The 24,572-nt window shown below is 43.3% G+C and overlaps 2 protein-coding genes and 1 long non-coding RNA gene across 3 annotated transcripts; 1 reads left to right on the top strand and 2 right to left on the bottom strand.

Moving 5' to 3' along the window:
* The first annotated feature begins 7,462 nt into the window (after positions 1-7,462).
* mapda (N6-Methyl-AMP deaminase) lies at positions 7,463-13,209 on the top strand. The gene is made up of 10 exons (XM_023820015.2): positions 7,463-7,675; positions 7,897-8,027; positions 8,196-8,256; positions 8,381-8,468; positions 10,627-10,708; positions 10,785-10,911; positions 11,021-11,101; positions 11,624-11,762; positions 12,583-12,683; positions 12,775-13,209. The coding sequence occupies exons 1-10, from the start codon at positions 7,631-7,633 to the stop codon at positions 13,021-13,023; spliced, it is 1,104 nt and encodes a 367-aa protein (XP_023675783.1). The 5' UTR covers positions 7,463-7,630; the 3' UTR covers positions 13,024-13,209.
* A 1,793-nt stretch (positions 13,210-15,002) lies between these two features.
* Positions 15,003-19,504, bottom strand: LOC111848204 (la-related protein 6-like). The gene is made up of 3 exons (XM_023820024.2): positions 18,702-19,504; positions 17,190-17,388; positions 15,003-16,709 (listed from the first exon to the last, which is right to left on the bottom strand). The coding sequence occupies exons 1-3, from the start codon at positions 19,391-19,393 to the stop codon at positions 15,597-15,599; spliced, it is 2,004 nt and encodes a 667-aa protein (XP_023675792.2). The 5' UTR covers positions 19,394-19,504; the 3' UTR covers positions 15,003-15,596.
* A 3,785-nt stretch (positions 19,505-23,289) lies between these two features.
* LOC111848234 (uncharacterized) lies at positions 23,290-24,102 on the bottom strand. Its single transcript, XR_002839255.2, has 2 exons — positions 24,017-24,102; positions 23,290-23,935 (listed from the first exon to the last, which is right to left on the bottom strand). It is a non-coding gene; the product is annotated as an uncharacterized lncRNA (long non-coding RNA).
* Between the last annotated feature and the right edge of the window lie 470 nt (positions 24,103-24,572).

Raw genomic sequence — 24,572 nt, 5'->3', positions numbered from 1 at the left:
CCTCCTTACTCTGCCTTTTCATCGAGGGGGGACGCTGATTTACCATAAGTGTTTAGTGAGATGTTTGCCTCGAACTCCTTATTCATTTACACACTGAAAGCTATTTAAAATATAAAAAATATATAGCTTGTTTTCATGAATGTGGCTGGATTTGCCAAAACACATAATGACCAACTTTGCAATGACCAACATAAACTCGATGATTTTTATAACGTAGCCTAGAGTAATTTACCATAAAGTGCACGTTTTGATACCTCTGAAGATGGATCACGCCTTTCCCTTTTTGCATCTAAGTGCCAACATCAGCTATAGTGATAACTTTAAGTTTAACGCAATTATTACAATTAATGCATCTTCTTGATGATATAAATGCCTCGAGGACGACGATAAAGATATAGCCTAGCGTCACTGGCACTGCTGCCTTTAAATATGATTAAAGCGTTTGAAACAAAAAACTAGCTAACCAACCAACTAACTCATTAAAAAAATTCAACCCCCACTCAACTAAGACTCGTGAATGAGCTTGTGTCCAGACGTCTTTGCTGTTAGTACAGAACAAATTAGGCTAGCCCTACGTTTACAGCTGCAATCAGCTCTTGGTGGCTTACTGCGCAATTTTTGGAGTAGTTCTTAAACTAAACATTGACCAAAAACGAAGGAACCCCCCCATAACACGCGATGCTGGCAATTCAAAATAATTTTTAAAAGCACAGAATGTGTGGTTCACTATTTCCCTAAAGATGAACCAGACCCTGTTTAGTGGTTTAATCAGCCCTGTGGATGACAACACCATCATGGCAGCTAATTAACACCACAGCTAGCAAAAAGGCCTATTTCATTGTATTTACACGTTTTCGGTTTGAATTTAACCCCAACATGCATATCTCACATGCTCTATAAATTTCCCCCCTTCACTGGTGAATGATGTAAGAATGCAGAGGTATGGAGCTGCCCCCCCCGTAGGGGATTCCCACAACAAAATCTCCTTTTATGCTACCATTTGAGCACCAATGCACTAAAATTTCTGCCGCTACGTTCGTCGCTGTTTTCCTACCCGTTCGTGAGTTACATCGCACAATTTTATCTGTTCCACATGGTTTGGCATGGCTTATTTTTGTATTATAGCACCAACTGGCAATAGAATGTCCCTAACTAGCCAGTATCCCAGATTTATTTCTTTAAAAATTCTAAGAGGTTAATGGGGGAAAAATGCCATCAAAGCGGTGATTACTTGTCAGTTTTTCCATTATTTGTATATAAATATGCCATCGTATTATTATTGCATCTGGTGAAATAGTAGTGTAGTCCTACTTTGTTTATGGATACCAAGCCTTTAGTTTTATGTATTAATGTTATAAAATTGCAGTTTGCTTTAAAGCAAACAAGTAGTTTTCATTATGCACCCGAAGATATAGTTGTGGGTTTCATTTGGAAATATTAGCTATGCTGTACCAGTCTGTATACTGATGGGATTTACTGGTCTAAACTGGTTTGGAAACAAATGAATGTTTGCGTTTTACAACTGGTTTAGGTTATCCATCCATTTAATACTACGAGGGAATGGCTTCCTGGAGCTGGGGTTGACGAGAGTAAATTTCTGCCAGTCTGTGGTTTAGTGTGGAAAAGAAACACTATTCGCAGTTGCCCGCAAATCCCTGGGGGTGCTTTCTCACTGCGAGTACATGCTGGACAGGGAAATACGGCGCTGGTCTGCTTGCTTTACCTTTTGCACTGACTTCCCTCGGTTTTGTTTTGCTTTAATGTGTATGAATACACTGGGGTAGTAAACAGTGCCACATGTTGCTTTATTTGGCTTTGTGCATTACCCGTTAGCGTTCTCCTGACTTTTTTTTGAAGCACTTTGCTGTAATATAACACCCAGTGTGGTACAGCCTTGAAGACTTTGCAAAAAAAGCTAGAGTCAGCAAAACCAAACATTTACTAAGTTGTCAGGTATCCAGCTAACTGTTTGCAGAAGCTGTTATTTTTTAATTGTTGCTTTCCATAGTTACACGCCAGTGAACACAGCCACGCTTAGTCATAATAGTTCTATCTAGCTGGATCCCACATGCTTTTCGTTCAGCCGTGGGGCTGTGAAGCATATTGACGGGAGTTGATTTCGTTTTCTTTGGAAGAATAAAACATCTCAGATTGCTCTTATGGACCCTGAGACCTCTGCTCAGCTTCTGGGAACCAAATCAAAAACAACATCAGCAGAGAGCCCTGAAATACGGGGAGGGGGATTAACTGTACCCGCACTGTGCAAGAGCCAATTTTTTTTTATATTCATTTTGTCAAATGTTTTATTTCTTCCTGAAACCAACTACAGATGAAGCACCACAGGAGAAGCCTGGATTCCTCTTCTTCTAGTACAATGTCCTATTCATGCTTACAGAATATCCCCAGACTGAGTGACTGTGGTGTGTATCAGTGGGGGTTGAGTAGGACCTTTCTGGTTCTTCCAGGATTAACCCCCCCCCCCCACCACCACCACCCAGCGTATAACTTTGCCTCTCAACCCAAATATCTTGGCCTCATTAATTGTATCAACATACCCAAAGAAGAGGGAACCGGAGAAGGGGATGCTCAAGAGCTCTTCATGGAATTGCAGTGAAACTAAGGCCAATTAAAATCTTGAGGGGAGGGGGCCCATGAAGGGGTTGGGAGAATAATAGCACAGAGGCTCTGTTGTTTACATCCTATCTCACAGTGCTTTCCCTCGCTTGGCTATGCTACCTGACAGACCTTTCCCATGAGCAGCTGGTAAATGATGTGAATGGAGGAATACTCAGAGACCGTCGATTCAGGCCGGATCTCACACTGCCATTCAGGGTGTCCTCCTGAGGATACCGCATGCCTGGGGGGCATGTTCTCACAACTATACCCCGCCTAATGCACGCTACCTCTTTTGTCAGTCATGCTGAAGTTAACTGGCACAGATACTTATGCCCATCACACTTGGGTCTCCGTCCCCTGCATCCCATCTCTAGCTGCAGTGCAGCCCCTCTGCTCCTTCTGCTGGTGTTTTTCTTGGCCCCAGTGTTTCTAAGCAACCTTTTCGTTTAATTTTTTTTTCTTTAGTCCTTCAATTATGGCTTAGACCTGAAAAGGGTAGTACCCCACTCACAAAACAAAACTTGTAAACAAAAATATTAATTAAAAGGCTGTAAAAATTAATAGCAAATTGTGGCTCAGAGATTCAGCCCTGAGACTTTTATTAATGTGTTAATGAGCTGCAGCTATTGCCGAAGCTTGAAGAGTGATCTCTGCTTTTAAAACCAATATTATATATCACTGATATTACTTATTCATTGGTATTGGCATCAGTTGGTATCAGTTTTTTTCCTACTTAACAGCATTATTTTGCATACATATCTTCACATTTTTATACACCGATACTGAATAATCTAACTCTAAATGCATCCCCAAGCAATGCATTGCCCGTCCCCCTTTAAGATTCCCAGTCAAACATTCTGGATTCCTCTGCTGCATCTACATTATATGTCCCAAATAATCTGCCATTGAGGATGTCATGCTGTCTTAATGAAACTGAATAGAATCGTTTTGGTTTCGAGAGGAGTGGCAGGGGTTAACGCGGGGGCAGGCCAGGAGGTCAGGGGCTTGGATTCGCTTCAGCCTGACAAGATTTACTCGTGGGACTGCACAGCGAGAGAGCAGAGGAAGGTGGCGGCCAAGCGCAGAGCTGGGACACGCGATTATGGCACCCCCGCTGAGAATCCCGAAAGATGAAGGGGAAGCTCTTAAATGAGTAAAGATGGTCCAAAGATGTGAAGCAGTGGCTTATATTTCACTGGTAGAGGTGAGGCAGACACGTGAAGAATAGGGCTTTATGTAACCCAAGAAACATGGTACGAGAGTTGAAGGACAGACTCCTGTTTTACCAGAAACTGATCCCACTTCCCTGGTTCAAAATTGTAAAATATAGTTTTCATCACGAGACAATTTGCAAATGCACAGTAAGCCAACAGCAAACCTACTTTAGCAATGATTTCTTATGGATCACGAGTGAGAGGGACAGTGTCAGAAATCTGGTCTAAGCAGCACAATTCACCCTTTTACTTGCTCATATCTTTACCACCGTTTCTCAAAGCAACTCATTCCAGCTTCCAGCTGGGTCCTGCAGAACAAATAAAGAAGCCCACTGTTCTTTTTTTTATTCATCCATCCATCTATTTTTATGATTTCTCTGTGTTTTTATTTTGTTATTCTCCGTAACGTAACACGACATATAAATTATAATACTACACAAGAACACATAATAGTAGTGACAGTAATCAGATAAGTATTGAAACGGAACCAAGTTTAACAGGCATCAACGGTACCAGAACTTAACAGCACAACACAAACCAAAGATCGCCAAATGCACCCCGCCTCCCTCCCCCAATCACCCCCTCCCTGTTACCAAACCCAGCAGACCATCTTCCACAGCATCTAAACCAAGGGTCTCAAACTCCATTCCTGGGGGGGCCGGAGCCCTGTATAGCTTAGTTCTTTCCCTGTTTCACCACAAATGATTCAGCTCAAGAGCTGTGTGGTAATTAGCACAAGGAGTTGAACCAGGTGTGTTAAATGAGGGTGAACCAAAAACTGTGTAGGACTCCGGCCCTCCAGGACTGGAGTTTGAGACCCCTGATCTAAACCAATCACACAAAATCCTTCACTTAACAGAAGCCTGTTGTTAACCACACTAGAGTTCCAGACTTAGTAGTGTTATGCTAAAATATGATACCTAAGTATTAATTGGTTGTACCAGTACTGAGAGTGGAGGATGGGTTGTGTAGATGAGGTCACCACATTAGAACTCAAATTCAATTAAAGCCCTTAAAGTGGCGGCGCCATCTGGTTCCCATACACACATGGCCCACGTCTGCCATAGAGTGTAGAATGAGATCATTATAAGGCATCTGAGTTTATTGAGATACCAATAAAAGATCACAGGTAAGGGGCTAAAAGCCTTCATCATTAATGGCTCTCTCAAGCCACTGGTGTGACTTGCTCTGAATTTGCTGCATGGCAAACTATACTGGTTAGTGTGGTGGATACATAGGCTCATTTTTTGCTGGTAGTGGAATTATTGTGCCACCACAATGGCCATGACACCACATTTATGTAAAAATAAAACCCAAACGCAGAAATAGATCTTGGCCACACTTGCCTCGGCCTTTCTGGGTGGAAATACAGCTAGTCTCCCAGGACAGGCTTTCTTCAAAACCCTTAGCTACTCATGTTGCCTGTAAATCTTTTAACTTTGCTTGTGTTTTGTAGCTCCTCTGAGAGGAGTATCTCAAACTGAAGGAGCACTGGAGTGGCGTTGCCTCGCTGTGGGCCCAAGCCTGCCGAGGGGTGAACGACGACCTGAATGGGATTCTGGGTACTTACACAATCAAAGGCCTGTGTGGGGTGAAGCCAGATCTTGAGGGGCTTTAATCTAGCTGGTGTGCCATGGCACAAATCCCTATTACTGCAGGCTGAGGAACAGGCCGCTATTCAAACAGCACTCCGTTAGAAAGATAATAGTTTTCATTTGTTTCCAGCATAGAATAACACTGAGAAATGAACTGTGCGCCTGGGAATGGGAACCATATGGCGGGGCCTGCATACCACACACATGCATTGGCACATAGTTCATCCAGAGCTTAAACCCACATCTGGCTCTTGATTCCTTCTCCACCAGGGCCATCTTCCAGATGAGGTCATGTGGAGCCAGAGCTAATAAAACCGCAGCCTGGAGCGAGGGGAGGCCTCTCTGTAGGGATGGGGAGGCAGACAGAGGCGGCCAGCCTCGCCCCCCGCCTCTGACAGCCAGCTTTGGGAACACTTTCACTCAGCTCTTCCGTGGTTGACATATGTGCCGCTTCAGTCCGCGGGGAGGAGGCTTGTCTGTTTGTAAGCTGTTTTCACAACGGCGCGCGTCTCCCGCCACACTGAGTCACCGCTTTGGCAGCACAACATGCAGACGTGTCTGCACTGACTGCCAGATGAAATGGGGATAAATAGCAACCGAGCCACAGTGGAATGTGACAGCAGTGGAGTGAATGGAATTGTGGGCAAAGAAAGCATGCTGTAGCTGCTATCTCTAGCTCAGGATTCTGGGTACCCATCAACATTTAAAGAGAAATGGGCCCTCAAACCTCTCTTACACAACCTCCTTGGCTTGTGAGACATCAAGCTATTGGTAGAAACTACAGCAAACCCTTAGACTGCATCAAGCAGCCATACTGCCTGATTTATTTATAATTGCAAACTAATTAGGGAGATGGAATCCTTTGAGTAACGACGTTATTGCCTTGGGAAGAAGGTAAAATTCATAACCCCTTGAGCTGTAGTCAAAGAGGAATCATGAAAACCATTCAGGCAAATAAAAGTATAAATGAAAATCTTAGGATAAGATGTATTGCCTCAGTGAAATCACATGGCAGAATATAACAGAATATTAAACCTGGGGCCCTGCTTAGTTAGTTTATCAGGCCAATATAGTCAAAAACAAAGAAATGCCTTTCCCTGCAGAGTGTGAGACCCTGTGATCTCTACTCAGAGCAAGAGGGAGTCCCACCCACCTTGGGCTTTCCCAGAAGCCTGGATCCCATCCCACCTGGTTTGTCTGGCTCCACTGCTGCCTAAGTTTATGAGATGAAGTGGATTCCCAGGCAATTTGAGCAGACTGCTATCTCATGGGAGCACCTATCTTTAGTAGTCAGTCCAGTCCCCCCCCCCCCCATTCTCAGTGCAGGACAGAGTTTGGGCTCGAATGCTAGCTAAGTGCCCCCCAGTGGCCATCAGCATGGCATACTATCTGGTTTAAATAAAATCACCGAACAGATAAATAAAGCCCCAAAACATATACAAATACTGCCCCCCTATGGTAAAAACTACCAGCTATAAGCAACTGTTTGGAATGTGTTACATTTCACGTAGCACGCTCCGTTCACAAAGAATTCGTTAATATCTCTACATCCCTGCATCCTTATCCTGGTCATGGTCGCGGGCATATGTCCGTATCCAAATTATAAATCATTTCTCTTCCCTCGGTCTTGCTGATGCGGTTCTGTCACTGCAGATTTGTTGTTATATTCATAGATTAATAGAAATTATTCCGGAGAACACTTCCTCGCTTTCAATTATCCTTCGATAATCTGAATTAACTGTTTTCTGCGCAATACATTTACAAAGCAATTTATACCGCTGGTTGTACTGTAAAAAAAAAAGACATCTCGTCTCGTTCTTTCATTACATAATAATATCCTCACTAATAAAGTACTCGCATATAATGAAGTATTTTTAAACGTCTTACAGTTTAAAAAATTGGAATCTTCTTCTTTTTTGTACTCTTCAGAAGGTTTTAAAAAGTATATGAAAATGGAGGAGAAATAATGTAGTACTTTTGCTTACGACTTTCTTTCTTGCCGTTTTAAGAACATGTCACGCAAAATGCGGAACTACAGCGTGCGTGTCGGAATGTCGGGGGGATGATTTCGATGTTGCAACGAGCGAGTCCACTTCGAAATGTTTACGAAAGAGACCGGTTTAGGAAGTGGAGCTCATAATACTGATATTAAAGACGGCACAGCAGAAAAGCAAAAACGCTTAATAGGCGCATTTCATACTGAGAATGGAGGATGATGCAGAACTGTTTTATCGTCAGCTTCCGAAAGTGGTAATTTCTCGCCATTGATCCGTTCTTGAATGAACATTTGTATTGCAAAAATACAGCGGTATTATCTGGGAAGATAAAAATATTATTGGTAAAAGACATATCTTTGTTTCCCTATTAGCCAGCTCCAGTCGATCAAAATGAGTGATAAGTTATTTGAATGGAGATGCTTTTCTCCCTCTGATGAATGGTGCTGTCTGCTTTAATTGTTGGTGTCTCTGTAGGAGCTCCATGCTCACCTCAATGGCTCTGTGAGTGTCGCAACGATGGAGCGTCTTATAGCCCGCAAACCGCATCTGAACATCGACCATAGTATGACTGCCATCCTGAAGGGCCAGCGGCGGACACTAGACGAGTGCGTACCCTTGGCGTTACGGAACAACACTCCTAAAAACCTGAGCAGAAATACTTATTTTTATCTCATCGTTTGCTTGATTACGATCATGTAACCGACATTTCAAAGATAGACTCTGTTACATTTTACGTCCTGCCAGCAGAGATGTAAAAGTAATTTGTTTTACAGGTGCTTTCAAGTTTTTAAAGTGATTCATCAACTTATTGACACAGAAGAAGACCTCTTAATGGTATGGCAACGAAGAGCTGTCAGTTACTTCAGTGTTGATTTTTACCCTGCTAAGTTGCCCATGGTGTATCTGCCTTGAAGAGCACAATAAATGTGCAGGTATTCAGGGATGTCTGTGTTCTTAGGTTACCAAATCAGTTATTCGGGAGTTTGCGGAAGATGGAGTTAGGTACCTGGAGCTGCGGAGTACGCCTCGGGCTGATTCAAAAACTGGTATGCCCCCATATAAGCAAATTACAATGGGCTACAACACCACGAGCAGAGAGAATATTGTTCAAAGTAATGATGGCTAAACTGACACTTTTCATGAGCCGTTTGCTGTATTTTTTGATCCCACTAGATGGTGCTGTCTGTTCGAAAAAGGGTTCAAAACATGCCCAAAGCAAGCCAAGAGCACCAGCTACTGGGATCAACAAATACCACAAATAGCTCCTTAGGGGCCATTTTGGCCATCAGTAGTTCATTGCATGAATTGGCGGAGTTTAAATATTTCTCCCAATATGTGCATTAAACCTGTATGATTGTGATGAGGTAGTGGGGCATTCTGTCCAGGGGTTCCCCAGCATCTGTGAAAGAGATGGGGGGGGGGGGGTCTTGTGCATTTGCCTGACTAGTCTAACATATGCTTTTTTGGAGGGAAAAATCCATCTACTCTTTTGCTTGAAGCTTAAGTCAAGAGTATCTCTTTAAAAAAACATTCTAAGTGACAGCCTACAACACAGTCACTTTATAGTATCATTTAAGGTAGTTGTCCCCCACACCAGAATTCCCCAATTCTATTCCTGGAGGGCCCATCTGCAGACTTCCCTGCTAAAACACACCTAATAAACTTTGCAATTCACTGTTGAGCTGAATAAGGTGTGTCTGAGCAGGGAAATCTGAAAACTGAAAGGGTCAGACGGAGTTAAAGCCCTTGCTCACAGGCCCATCAGTGAAATTCTGAGATTTGAACCAGCTAACTTCTGCATGGAGACACGGTATCCTAATCTGCTGAGCCACCTCATTTAGCCTGTTTCCTCTTATTATTGTGTTATTATACATATGAGTAATTCCATCTCAAATCAACCAGTGGAAGAGAAATTTTCCACCATCACTTCTCAGATTTTGCTGATTTTTTCACCAATTGTTGGTATTGGCATGAGAACAAAATCCCCCAATTTTTTTGTCCCAACTCCCGCTCGTTAAAAAATGGCAGCCATCTGTATTTTTGGCCTCGACGCACTTCGAGACGTGCCACGCCCCTTTTTGAAATCCTCTTTTCCTTGATAACTCACTGGATATATGTCATATGGAGATGAAACTGGGTGTATTTATGTAATTTTTCATGTAGATTCAGATTCTGCAATCAGAATTTGGCTATCTAATGTGGTTATGGAGATATTTCTGAAAAACCATTTTTTGGGGTACCCCTTTTCGACCCCCCAGAACCCAAGGTCTGCATGTATATATGTTACTCAAAAAAATAGGGGTTACTTCACATCACCTCATCTTGAAAATAAATAAAAACCAGGGGTGTGTTATGCCCTGTTTTATAGAAATCACCTGTTTTATAAAAATAGAAATTTTAAAGAGATGACATGAGAACAGTGACAAGGACAAAGGGAAGAGAGCTTGTTCTGTACATACACCTGGGTCTGTGGGTCTGAATGTTTATTCAAAGGCTACTCAAAACAAAGTACATCAAAGAGACATGTTTATTTTGGATCTGACCAGCTTTTTACGCACATTAAAGTGTCTGGGTCAAAATTACCCGCAACATCATCTTTGTATACAAACTCTGCACAGACATTCCAGGCACTCGTAGTCACCATAGATTTGTGCCGACCAAAGATGGATTCTTAATGTTCAGACTCTCTGCTGATAGAATGTCCACTATCATTCAAAAGGAACCATCAGTCCAAACAGTCACTTCATCTGACCAAAGATGCCAAATTCTGATTACAGAATATGAATCTATGAATCTACATGAAAAATTACATAAATACACCCAGTTTCATCTCCATATGACATATAGCCAGTTAGTTATCAAGGAAAAGAGGATTTCAAAAAGGGGCGTGGCACGTCTCGAAGTGCGTCGAGGCCAAAAATAAGGATGGCTGCCATTTTTTAACGAGCGGGAGTTGGGACAAAAAAATTGGGGGATTTTGTTCTCATGCCAATACCAACAATTGGTGAAAAAATCAGCTAAATCTGTGATCATGTGGTGGAACCCACTGGTTGATTTGAGATGGAATCACCCATATTAATTATTGTACATGTAAATATACCAGCAAAATCAGTTGCATATGGTTATGTCTGGCATCCTACACTCTTCATATTAGCAAAAGCTTTATTTTTTTTATTAAATTCTTTAAATCCTTTGTTTTGTAAGGTCTAACAAAGAGAAGGTATGTGGAATCCATCATTGAAGCCATCAGACAGTGTAAGGAGGAGAACGTAGACACGGAGGTCAGGTAAGACTCCAGCTGTTTCTTCTAGAAGATGTTTTCGCATACAGGTAGATGAGTACATGTCCAATTGTTCATGAAGGTTCCTGGTGGCAGTAGATCGAAGGAATGGAGCTGAGGTTGCCATGGAGACGGTCAAGCTCGCGGAGGATTACATGCTGGCCAGTGACGGCTTGGTTGTCGGCGTGGACCTCAGCGGTGACCCAAATGTCAGTTGATCCTGTCCCAGTTTTTTTAGTTTGCGCGGCCTTCGTTTTGCTTTAATAATGGCCGGTGCGCTCCTCGTGTGATTTTACGGGACATTTATTCCTTCTGAAGGTGGGTCATGGCAAAGACTTCCTGCCTGCCTTGCAGAAGGCCAGAAACTGTGGGCTGAAGTTGGCACTGCACATGTCTGAGGTACTTACCGATACATCAGGCCAGGAGGGCAGGTCTTCCTGCAACAAGGCCTGACCACTCACTTTCAATAGTGCTGCGTTATCGCAAAAAGTAACATATTAAGCACCAAGAGTGCAAAATCATCTGTGCAACTAAAGCATAATTCTGATTGTAATGAATACATGAAGTCAGACATTTCGCTCTTTCTGTTGTCTTATCTGGAGTTATACTTAATAACTTCTCATCCATTTGAGGGTCCATTTCCCAAAAGCCTCATACCACTTGGAATAGAACAGAATATCTTTGTCATTTATAATGAATCTCTGTGTGTTTTCCCACCAACACTATATATTATAAAAATCAAATAATACATTTAAAAATGTCAAATATAGACATACAGTTTAAAGCTAACCAAAATTTCAGTTGAAGTACATTCTCATTCTTCTTCAATTATCACAATAATTGCTGTTTTTAGAAAAGGCATGTCAGTTAAGTACACATTTACACTTTGGATTTATACAAAAAAGTGAAGTTCTGTTTCAGGTTCCTTCCCAGAAGGAGGAGTCAGAGCTGCTGCTGACCCTCCCCCCTGACAGGATTGGCCATGGAACTTTCCTGCACCCAGAAGTGGGCGGGTCTCAGAGTCTGGTGGACAGAGTCAGAGAAAAAAATATTCCTTTGGGTAAGAAATGACCACCTGTGCACATGCTGGCCAGTCACACTGAAACATTAGACAGTGGATGTCAAAACCTTGACACAATCATTTGACGTTACTAAGTTTCTTTCAATAAATGTCAATATTACACTGTGAATCTTCTTTGAAACAATACATAACATATTTCTTGCTTATGAGATGCTGAAATCTGCAGGCTTTTAATTTCAAGGTAACCATTTATAGGACCTGAGATTTATACTCAATGGCCACCATTAGGAAGACCCAGACAGAAACAGATGTATCCCAGTTTTCCCTTGAGGGTTTTGAGGGTCGACAAGTTAGGATTTGCTGAATACTTTTCTGCGCACCATTCCTTTTCTGCATTTCCTGTTAGCTTTAACAAGTCTAGTTATTTTCCTCTGACCACTTACTGACAAGTTGCTTTTTCTCTCACAGAGCTGCCACTGACTGGATGTTTTTTTGCGTATCACATTATAATGCGTTCACTCTAAACGCTGTACTATGTTAAAATAGGAGGGGTTGTTTGTGAGATGCTGGAACCTGTTTTTGGTGCCAATAATCGCACCACATCGACAGTTGCTTAGGTCTTGAATAATAGCTGTTGTAATTCTTAGTCAAACATTTTATGACCCTCTTGACGCTCTCTGCTTGCTGTATGTATTCAGTTGCAGCCACCTGGGTTGATGTTTGATGTTTGGAAGGTCAGGCGGGTTGCATTAGCAAGCAGGTCGCTGAATACATAAGCCTTTCTGAAGTCCATTGCACCCTTCAAATGAAAGGGTTTACCACATCCAGTATCAGTATCCTCTTTTCTTCTCCTTTGCAGAGCTGTGCTTAACGTCCAATGTCAAGGGTCAGACTGTAGGGTCCTACCAGAAGCATCACTTCCCATACTGGTATCAGCTGGGACACCCCTGTGTGCTCTGTGTGAGTTACACAGTTGTCAGTGTCTTTGTGTTTCTCATAATAGCATCTGTATAAAAATTTGACCGAACCCCCCGTCCTTATGTCCCTCTAGACGGATGATAAGGGCGTGTTCAGCACCAGCCTCTCTATGGAGTACCAGCTAGCTGCGGCCACGTTCGGCCTTAGCCGCGAGGCCGTGTGGACGCTCTCCCAGCAGGCCATCGGCTGCAGCTTTGCCACAGACGCCGTCAGGCAGCAGCTGCAGCAGAGGTGGGCGCTGCTCCTGCCTGAGGTCTTCCCGACATCCAGCTGCCTTCACAGGGAGCCCACGGCCCTTCAGACATGCGGACAGGGACTCTGAACCGGCATTTTCATTGGACCACACTTTATGCGTGGTAATCCTTATGACTCTTGTGTGTTTATTCGTTGTCACTGCTCATGTTACACTGGGAAATTCAGGCTTGATCCTATTGCAATTAAGGAAAAAAAAGTTTAGCAAAGTGGCTCATGTGACATCTGCTTTAATAAATAAGCTTATCAGGTCCAATGTGTTGCAGCTTCTCTGTTTACCATGTTCAAAATGGATTAGTTAGTAAATCCTTTATGTGAAAGAATTTCAAAGGTGTCTGTTGAAATACTCAGGTATAAACCTGAGTTAACACAATCCTGTCATTTAGAAACTGAAAAGCAGCAGCTACACTGGGAAGATATAAATGCTGCTTTTCTAGCAGTTGAGCACTATTCAAGCTATGTAGCTTTCTACAAACTGTACTGTGAATCTTCCTGGTTTGCTCAGCTCTGAATACCAACATCTAAACTGAGGTAGGTTTCCCAAAAGCTCCCCTTTGTAACATATACAGGTGCTGGTCATATAATTAGAATATCTTCAAAAAGTTGATTTATTTCACTAATTCCATTCAAGAAGTGAAACTTGTATAATGTATACATTCATTCCACACAGATATATTTCAAGTGTTTATTTCTTTTATTTTTGATGATTATAACTGACAACTAATGAAAACCCCAATTCCGTATCTCAGAGAATTAGAATATTACTTAAGACCAATACAAAGAAAGGATTTTTAGAAATCTTGGCCAACTGAAAAGTATGAACATGAAAAGTATGAGCATGTACAGCACTCAATACTTAGTTGGGGCTCCTTTTGCCTGAATCACTGCAGCAATGCGGCGTGGCATGGAGTCGATCAGTCTGTGGCACTGCTCAGGTGTTATGAGATCCCAGGTTGCTCTGATAGTGGCCTTCAGCTCTTCTGCATTGTTGGGTCTGGCATATCGCATCTTCCTCTTCACAATACCCCATAGATTTTCTATGGGGTTAAGGTCAGGCGAGTTTGCTGGCCAGTTAAGAACAGGGATACCATGGTCCTTAAACCAGGTACTGGTAGCTTTGGCACTGTGTGCAGGTGGCAAGTCCTGTTGGAAAATGAAATCTGCATCTCCATAAAGTTGGTCAGCAGCAGGAAGCTTGAAGTGCTCTAAAACGTCCTAGTATACAGCTGCGCTGACCTTGGAGCTCAGAAAACACAGTGGACCAACACCAGCAGATGACATGGCACCGCAAACCATCAATGACTGTGGAAACTTTGCCAGCTCTGTGCCAGCCTCTTTTGCAATGACCTTTTGTGTCTTGCCCTCCTTGTGCAAGGTGTCAATGGTCGTCTTTTGGACAATCGTCAAATCAGCAGTCTTCCCCATGATTGTGTAGCCTACAGAACTACACTGAGACCATTTAATGGCCTTTGCAGGTGTTTTGAGTTAATTAGCTGATTAGAGTGTAGCACCAGGTGTCTTCAGTACTGAACCTTTGCACAATATTCTAATTTTCTGAGATACTGAATTGGGGTTCTCATTAGTTGTCAGTTATAATCATCAAAATTAAAAGAAATAAACACTTGAAATATATCAATCTGTGTGGAATGAATGTACACATTATACAAGTTTCACTTCTTGAATGGAATTAGTGAAATAAATCAACTTTTTGAAGATACTCTAATTATATGACCAGCACCTGTAGTTGAAACAGTCCAGTTGCATGTTGCCAACTGTGCAAGTTACTAATGTCATTATCGCAAAGCAGGATTTCCTCGCTTAGGGCGATAACTTGTCAGAGTTAAAGGTACCTCAGTTTGAATGGAGGCCCATTGACCCATTTCAGGCTGATTATACAGACCTTCCTGCTCAACCAGTAAGTGCTTTGCTTACCCAGTCTCCCATACTGTAGCTTAATGAATTTTTGGTGCATATTTGGTTCCATTTTGACTTGAATATGGGATTGTCCACCCAAGGAATGTTACTGTTCAGAAGAAACATGACCACAAGTGATCTGCCATTTGTTTATTTTGTACAAGGGTAAAGAATATTTACCACACAGGTACCACTGACCCTGCCCCCCCGTCCCCCCTGCTACAATTGCACTCACCACCCAAGACATCTTCCCGCCAAACTTCATTTCCATTACTGTACTGCCAACACAAACTATATCAAAGAACTGATCTACATCTGCATAGATAACAAAAGGAGATGTATGGCCATTGTTCAGGGAATTCACAACACAGAAGGCCAAAGTGGTAACGCCACAGGCCTTTAGCACAGTGAGCTACTGGTCTACATTTAACACACATGTACGAGTCTGACAACAGGATCTGCACACAATGAGTCTCCATCTTCCAGGAGCTTTAAAAAGCATTTCATTCCACCCATCTCAGTCTTTAAGATGCTAATGGAAGAAGTCCATCACTTTTTTTTTTTTTTTTTAATTTGAGACCATTGTATGATTTCATGGAAATCGGCTCTCGTTTCTTCTGGTGTAACAGTAGCTTACATGAAGTCACATCAGCCATATAAACAAAATTATAGCATAAACTGGCTAGTACCAATCTGGAAGTTGGTGGTTGATGTGCTGGTCACTCCAGTTCACGTTTGTGTTCCTGCAGCCTTGCCCCTCTCCTCCATGGTAGCACAGTGGAAGCCGCGAGTTCCATCCGGCCCACGGGGCAGCCGTAGAACACCCAAGGGCAGTCCATCTGCATTCTGGATCTTGCGCCCAAGCATGGGGCTGCCCACTGGGCTGCTCTCCTGGGAGGCAACTTGGCGTCGCCGCTGTACCCAGGGGCTACCTGAGGGAGTCAGGCTGCTGTCGGAGGAGTAGTCCGCCCTGCGCTGGCCAGACTCGGGGCTCAGTCGGCCCTCGCTGGCCAGAGGCGACTTGCAAGGGTGTGGAGACTTGCGTAGGGAACTTGGACTGGCACGGGGACTTGACCAGGGGCTGGACCATGGGGACACTGCTGGGCTCAGGTGGTTGTTCTGGTGGTAGCTGGTACCTGCTGCTGGGGGGCTCAGTTTATTCTTCGGCTGGACCTTGCGGCTGAAGCGAGGGGAGGTGGGATTGCTTTCCGTTTCAGAGGAGCTACAAGCAGAATCCTCTGCCTGATACTGCAGCTCCCGCACACGGCTGTTCAAGGAGCGGTTCTTTGATGTCCCATTGGCCTCCTGTGGTTTGTCCTTGGGCAGCTTCTTCTTGGGTGGCTTGGTACCAATCAGGACGACCTTCACGCCGAGTGGGCCAGCCGCTCCATCCCCACAACCCATAGCCTCGCTGGCTTTGACCGCGGCCTCCACCTCCTCGAACTCCACGATGGCGCACTCCTCGGTGCTGAGCTGCGTGTAGCGGCTGCTCAGCTTCTTCAAGTCCACGGGAAGATCCTTCCCAGGCTTCAGCACCCGCACGGAAGCTATGGAGCCATACGCCCCAAAGGCCTTGAGCAGGAGCTCCATGAGGTGTTCTTGCTGCGTTGGACCGGCCCCCGCTCCATCCCCCTCCCCTGAGCTGCCCTGTAAGGCCTGGCCCAGCTCCGGCCAACACTGCAGCTCACTAAGCAGCAGCATGCGACTTGGCAGACTCTCACTGGCGAACACGGGGACAGCAGACCGCCGGCGCACCTTGCGCCCCTCCTCGTTCAGCTCCAGCATGGTGGACCGGCGCAGTGCGTAGGCCGTCGTCCGCCAGTCTCGAGTCAAGTGCTTCACCTGGGAATAGGCAACAAAAGATCAGAGAACATTCAAAGCTGAAATATGGTAATTCAAGTGCTCATTCCAGATTCAAACCATTATTAAAAAGCTACTTTATGGCAGAAGTACACTGGATTTGCTTTACGTTCCACTGCTATTGCAGTGCATGATGTTCTAGCTTTTCCCCCCATTGTGCCCAAATAGCTTTGCTTCAGTCCCATGACAATTAACTAATTAACTATTATGCAATTCTGTACCTTGGTACTGTAGACTTTGGGGAAGCCCTGGTTTGGACTCCCCTAAGTGTGTGTGGTCACAAGATTATTTCCAGGATGATTACAATTTTTGAAAGAGGGAGGAAACACAGCCAGCAAAATGTACCCCAACTGGCCTGGGGGGGGGGGGTTGAGAGGTTCATTTTGGGAGCTGTGGGCAGTTTGGGAACCCATGGTGTAAATAACCACGACTTAACCAGCTCTTTATGAAGACGCTGGGTACCTTCTTGAAGGATGTGAGTAACTTTATGCTAACATAGCCCAGCTTGTTCCGTCGGATGTGCTTGAGCAGGAAAGCGTCATGCTCCAGGTTCTCGTCAGACAGGTAGTACTCGATCTGGGCCACCAGCTTCTGAGAGAGCTCGGGGTCTGGTGGCTGCCAGCTCTCCTCCTCAGCTTCCCCACCACTCGTTCCTGCGCCACTGAGTGTAAAAAAAAAAAAAAGGGGGGGGGGGGGGGAGTTTTACCCATTGTATTTCTTATTTATGCCCACTGCTACAAAGCCAAATTGTAGTGTGTGTGTGTGTGTGTGTGTGTGTATTATATATATATATATATATATATATATATATAAATAATATACACACACACACACACCTGGACTAAAGTTGTTCAGTTCCAATACAAAAAACAATCTTCAGGATGTTATTCAATGCAACTTGCAGCTACTCATCGCTGAAGATGCTGGATTGGTGGAAAGCACAGGGCTACCAAAACTACTTAGAGAGAGCAAGTTGCAGTATTGCCCCATCAGAATACCAGTGGTTTTGGTTACAAGCAGCAAAGACAATCTAATAATGAAAGTGTCACTGCAATCCTGGCAATCAGAACTTACATTTACATCATTTGGCAGACGCCCTTAGCCAGAGCGACTTACATAAGTGCTTTAAGACTCTACAATGAATTTTTCCCGATACTAGCTCAATAAAACCAAGGCTGTGAATACCATCGATCTAATACTCTGTTGGGAAAGTGAGTTTTTTTTTTTTTTTCTCCCTTTCAAAAAATGGAAAAAAAAACAGTATAATGCCAGAAGTGCTAATTCAGGTATTTCTGGAGAAGGTGTGTTTTAAGTCGTCTCTTGAAGACATTCAGTGACTCAGCTGTTCGAACATCTAGGGGGAGTTCATTCCACCAACTTGGTGCCAGAACAGAGAACTTCCCAAACAGCACAGTATCAAGGGTGCTGCAATGGTGCCTGTCCATTAAGGAGTTGCAGATACCTTACCCCCCTGCAGTCATAACTGATTGCAAGGGGATTTTAAAAAGGTGTTCACAAATGAAAACTGGTATTGGTGAAGGTACCAGTTATGTACCTATGGAATATAGTAAATCAGGGAACGGTACCTGACTGCCATAATGAAAACCAAAAGCCATTAGCAAGTGGAACAGCGGAGTTTTAGTGATCTCGGTCTAGGCTAGTCGAATTCAAAGAATAACCCAAACCTTCGTTTGATTAACTGCGCAAAAGTACCAAAGCAAAACACGTATGACGCTGGGTCATATCGGCAACAGGTCCAGGTAAAGACGCCGTTCCCGAATTGACACGCCGCTAGAATGACCTGCGTCAGTGACGACACGAAGGTGACAATACAAGGGCGTGCTGGTGATATGATGAGGTCACGTCACACCTTCACAATATTAAGTAATGTTACAGTGATATAGCGCCACTAAATACGTTTAGAAATGTAAACACGGTTTTTTATAATATTCTTGCATTAATAAAATTAGTTACCTTGATTTTCCCCGTCTTCCAGTGTCGTCTTCACTACAACTGCCGCCGTAGAAATTCAGAGAGTTTGAAGGCATCTCCGTAGCGGGCTCCTCATCTTCTGCTTCCTGGATGGCCACGGTTATGGTCACCTGGGTCCCGATCTCCTGTTGCTGTTGGTCCACCATGATCTCTTCAGCTAACGCCAGCCTAGTTGAATCCAGTGTTGCTTCAACGTAGGCTGCCAATACCATCGGAGCGCTCACGCTGGGTAATGACCGGTCTTCCTCCAGAATGTTTACTTCCTCCCCTTCAGAAATGTTGACAATGGGATCTATCGCCGCGTTGGTCACCGGATCCCCAGTGCCGTGGGTCTCAGTGGTAAGCAGCGCCCTACGCTTTTGACACCAGTGCCGGTGTAGAGCGAAGGGGAGCCCAGAGACGCGCGCCACGGCTTTCCACAGCTCCCAGACCCTGCCCCACTGCAGCCAGTGGAGCGACGAGGAAGAGCAGCCGTGAGCAGAAGATGGGCTGATGTCTTGTGTTTGTACTTCCTGATGTGCGAGGAGAGTCCGCTCTCTGAGACGAGCCCTGGGATTGGGCCATAGCGTCTTTCCGCACGCATCCCCAACCCACCAGCAGAAACCGAGCTGGAGCCAGGGGGGAGGCAAAAGCAAGGAGAGGCAGCGGAAAAACGCTTTTATCAATGCGTTCATTTTTTTACACGCTATATTTGCGCTAAATGTTTACATTTATAAAGAAAAAGAACCACCACCACCTGACACGTGTGTGCTTCCAATGAGAAACACGATTTTTTTTTTACTGCAAGTGTTTAAAAACTGTCGGTAATCAGAGAAGGACGCTTTGCCAATTAGTAGGGTCAATCACTAATAGCTTTTTAGACTTCGGATAATTGGATAACAACCGCCTACATGCATATCGAATGATGTATGATTTTATGGTGTAGGTACTTCATCATAAACTGCTCACTGCTCATAGGACAAGTTAATTGAGTTTATAACCATGTGCATCGCAAGCCAGATACCAGGGTAGTTTAAATTGATTTTCGGCGTGTGTTTTTTTATGTTTCACTTTTAATGTTTAGTAAGCATCTAATTTTTATCATTCTGAGCAGCCGCTATGCTCATGCTCTTTGATGTTGGTAAATCGCAAATCGTTGGTGCCTTTGTCCAAGCAGGGGCTGGTCCGTCGCCTCCTCCCCTTTGGCAGCAATCAGCCAGCCGACAGAGTGACTCACTCCCCGCACCGCAGGGCGCTGCCTTGGCGGCGCGCCGCATTGTGCTTGGCCGCGGACGCAGGAGCGCCTCTGCGCTGAGCCAGCAGCGGACGCCTGGGATGGACGCGGTAATTTCCCTGTAGTCTCCCGGAAAAGGCCCGAGAGTGCTGTTTTTACGCCCGTGAGCTCACGATGTGGTGTGAGGTGTGCAGTGGAAAGCAGCACTTAGGGACGGCTCAGACGGTAATGACACATGCGAGGGGTGAGGAGCTAGACATCTTCTGAAGGTTGACGCTGCACCTGAAGAAACCTGCACATGCATTGCCTCTGATTCAGCGTTTCTCCTAAAATTGTGTCATCCCTTCACTGTATAATGTGTATATAATTCTCATCCAGTGACATCCCATCTACTGCTTCTAAACAAATCTACACTTCGCACTGAATCATTTCCCTCCCCTAAAATAGTGTCCCCCTTTGTACGCTATGTGTATATAATACTCATCCAGCACCTTCTGTATCTAAAGACATTTCATTTACACGTACTTGTATTCGCTATGTGTGTGTGTGTGTGAATACTAAATAAATTCTCTCATTACTTTCGATATATTAGAAAAAAAAGCAAATAACCCCTGCACTTCTAAAGGAAGTCAAAATCGTGGTGATTCATGAAATTAGCCAGTTCTAATATTTTCATGCTAGGATGTGTGTGTTTGCATGGGAAGTTTTTAAATGGGGGAGAATATTTACGTTGGAGGGAAAAGGAGAATGCGATGCACGAATATAAACTAGTAGAAACTATAGTATATTCTTACTCCAATGGTCCTTTTACTCAAAATTAGGTATCAGTGTGTCGTGAATACCGGGAAAATACAGTTACACGTGAGAACGGTAACAAACTCCTAACAGGTTGGTGATATTTTTCTTATGGAAAAATTCACGATGTTTCCAGTATGTTTAATCTGTTGGTTTTGTTAAGGTAACCAAAGAAAATATATTGATTCAAAATTCTTTTATCCAGAGTCAAGTAGTCAGTCCAATACTAATTTTGTATGTGACAGAAGGCTCCCTATAGCCAAGAAAACTCTAATCAGTTGTTTTAGTACTTCTTTTCTGCTGCTGACTTGTTCGTCCCCCCCCCACAACATAAAGCAATGACAACAAAAAGTTGACTCTATATTTGTTCAATATTGTCTTTCTAATTTTTCTCTCTCTCTCACACACACACACGTGCACACAGAGAGAGAGAGAGAGAGTCGTGTAATCATATCTTTTTGGGGATCGCTCATTCATATCTATGGGACAAATGCTAATGCTAACTATGACAACCTTAACCCCTATCTAACCTTAACTATAAAACCAAACATAGAAATACAAGAATTATGGTAATTTTAGATTTTAGATTCGGTGATTTTTTGATTGTAGTCAGAAAATTTTATGAAACTGAGTTTTTGCTTGTGAGGAATGAAGAAGTGGTCCCCACAATGTTAAAATAACATATTTCTCTCTCTCTCTCTCGCTCTCTCTCACACAAACACTATAACATGGGGCCACCATCATTTTACAATGTTATGAAGGTACAGTGTTTACACAAATATGGTTCCTGTGCTTCTCTAAAAATGGCTGTATATTCCTAGGCTGTTATACAACCATGTCTGTGCCATTACAAACCCTTATTGCGTTTACAGTCGCTAATTGACGTCGTGTCCAATTAGGATCTGAGGGTGAGATCTGACTCCTTAAACTTGGCCCATATTACCTTTTCACTTGCTCTGGCGTCCTGGTTTTGTGATCCTTACACCAGGGTATATGTGATTGTACACTGGCCTTGGATAAAAGTGGATCCTGAATGACAGCCCTGCCATAAATTCCAGTTTTTCGAAGCTTGCAGTTTTTGTCGGGTTTGCGTCACTGAGGTGCTGATTCAGTTCGGTGGTAATGAGGCCATACTCCCGTGGTATTCTGTAATTATCCTGTTAAATGGTTGTATTTCCCAGTCGGTGAGCTGCATCTTATGTCTGAGTTTTTAAACCTACTCCCCTGGCACTTTAAATAATTTAGTAGTTTTTGTGACCACTGCACCTGCACTTTCCGCCTGGACTTTGGCATTGCCTCAGCCTTTGTAGTGTTTTTAAGCTTCCATTACACACTTTTGTTTCTATTTTCAGTTTAGTCTGGTACCATACTAGTATATCTTTCTATTTCTCAGGTTCAGTCCATGTGTCAGAACAAATACATCTCTGTAGCCATCTTTCAAAACCATTATCCACTCTGTTCACTTGTGCCCCTTACCAGGTGAATACAGGCCGCGAGGTGAGAGAGCCAACTAGTTGTTCATAGATAAATCAATTTGTAAAAAAAAATAAAAATGCATTAACAATGAATTATCACACATTAACAATAATTCCGCATTTTCATCAGTTTATATTGACTGCAGTACTTTTATTTATGGCTGATCCGTATGACTCAAAGGGCAATAATCACCGTTGGCCAGCAGGGGGGAGCAAAGTACCTTCTTTTGAATTTACCGTTTATTTTTTACACCATTATCTGTTATTTGTGCAAATTAATATTTTTTGACCTGCATGCTTAAAATGCATATATATGTTAAATGTTGTAAATTTCACATCAATTCTTCTGACCCTTTTAAACTGAATGATTGTCTTATTGGAAATGTTTTTAAAATTCCAACGATCTCTTGTTATGTGACGTAATATCGAGCGCCCCCTGCTGGAACAGTGAAAAATCCACCAAGCCAGAACCGACTTTCTGTAAAAATGACGGTTATTTTCTGTAAAATTCCAATTTTTTTTACAGTGTAGGTCAGAGGCACCCAACAGGTTAGGCAAGTTAGAAAATTTATAGTCTGGCCAAGATAGACACCATCTTTTCAGTATAAAGGGTCACAGTCACAAAGTACTCAACTGGTTGTTTGAAACAAAACCTTTGTCTGGATTTGCTAATGAAAGTGAAAGAGAATTAGCAAATTAGCAAATCCAGACAAAGGTTTTGTTTGTTTCATCTGAAATACTAGGTGGACATTAGCCATTTATAGTTTACTAAAATAAGCCGCTAATGAAAGTTAAAGAGAAACTGTACAGTATTTCTATAACTGACTCACCGTCTCCATTCACCATAAACCTGCATTCAATATGTGGAGCAGAAACGGGAAATACCCAGTATACCAGATATCCAAATTAATTTTTAGACACATTGTTTTATACATACACTAAGTCAAAGGTACCCAACAGGACTGAATTACCATATAACCCTAACCATACAATTGTTCCCCCCATGATTGGCATGGTGGCATCGGGGACTACTAAGGAACTACGGAAGGAACAAGTAATGAATAACACAAGTCAAATACTGATCTCATGTTTGTAAGAAATGTTTAATGATTGTACTTAATGTTACATTTTGACAACGGTTTTACAATCTTTTATTGTTGGAGCAACTCCAACAGTAAACAACAGCTGAAGGACACACTTTAAGCTTCTACGGTGGTTACCATGCACTTGTTAAAGACAAGACCTTGATGCGAAAATGGTGGACTCTGGTTGTCACATAACAGAGCATTCCACCTCATTTCCAAGTACAGCGACTGCAGGATTTTGTCCTATGCTAATCCCAGTTCCCAGTACCCTCACCTCAACTCCACCCAGTCCTACTTTCACTCCAGTATCAACACCCAGTCCTATCTTTGCCTTGATAGGACCAGCAGAAGCGGAGGCACTTGCGATCTCTGCACTGGCCATTGCTGAAACTCCTGCCAGAGAGACTGAAGCCCCAGCAGAGGCATTTGGCCCCTTGGCTTCAGCCTCAAACACACTGTACTCTGCCTTGGCAAGCCCCACTCCAGCAGCTGCATACGCTCCAACCTTGGGAAGACGCTTGCCTGGTTTGTCGATAAATCCAGGGATTTCATATGTCATTGCCTTAGTGTAGGTACCCTTAGCAGAGGCAGCCCCTTCTCTGTCATAGTAATCGATCACGTCTAGAACTCCTTCTGCTGAGGAATCAACTGTGAAGACAGGACACTTTCAGTCACATTCAAAATAAAAATGAAAATAAATTTTCGGAAAAATGTTAAATAATCAAATACCTTTAACATTAAACTGTGCCATCTTAGGTTCTGCTTTGTTCTTGGACAGTCTAGTTGGAAGAACTCTCTCTGCTAATAGCAACAGGACACCAAATTGATATTTATGTATAGAGAAGGGGATTTTGCCAGCTAGGGGCCTGCCCTCTTCCTGCCCCTAGAATAGAGTGGGTGGAGTCAGCGAAAGATTTTACAGCAACAGCGTACAATCTTTTGCTGCTGTGGACTTCATGATTCCAAGACCATTTATTGCCAATGCTTTAAGTGTTTGGGGATTTCTGGGCAGAAAGTCCCATTTCTCGGGTTTGTTATTAATATGTGTTTCAGTTTCATTTTCAAGTTGAGGAGAGCCTTCACCCTTCATTCCATGTGGACAGGATGTTTTCCTGTACATTTTATCACTTCTTTCCACCCACCCTGAATAATGGACCATTCATTGTCCAAAAAGCTTCAAGTCTCTTGACACCATCAATTTCTCCAGTCCCCTTTCCAAGATTGTTATGAATGTGCTTCCTTGTTTCATTGTCAAGTTGAGGACCAATGTATGAACTTAAATTGT

Source organism: Paramormyrops kingsleyae, chromosome 13 (genome assembly GCF_048594095.1).
Source record: "Paramormyrops kingsleyae isolate MSU_618 chromosome 13, PKINGS_0.4, whole genome shotgun sequence".
Taxonomy (NCBI): Eukaryota; Metazoa; Chordata; class Actinopteri; order Osteoglossiformes; family Mormyridae; genus Paramormyrops; species Paramormyrops kingsleyae.
Note: the sequence above shows the minus strand (reverse complement) of the source record. Positions and strands in the feature narration are given on the sequence as shown.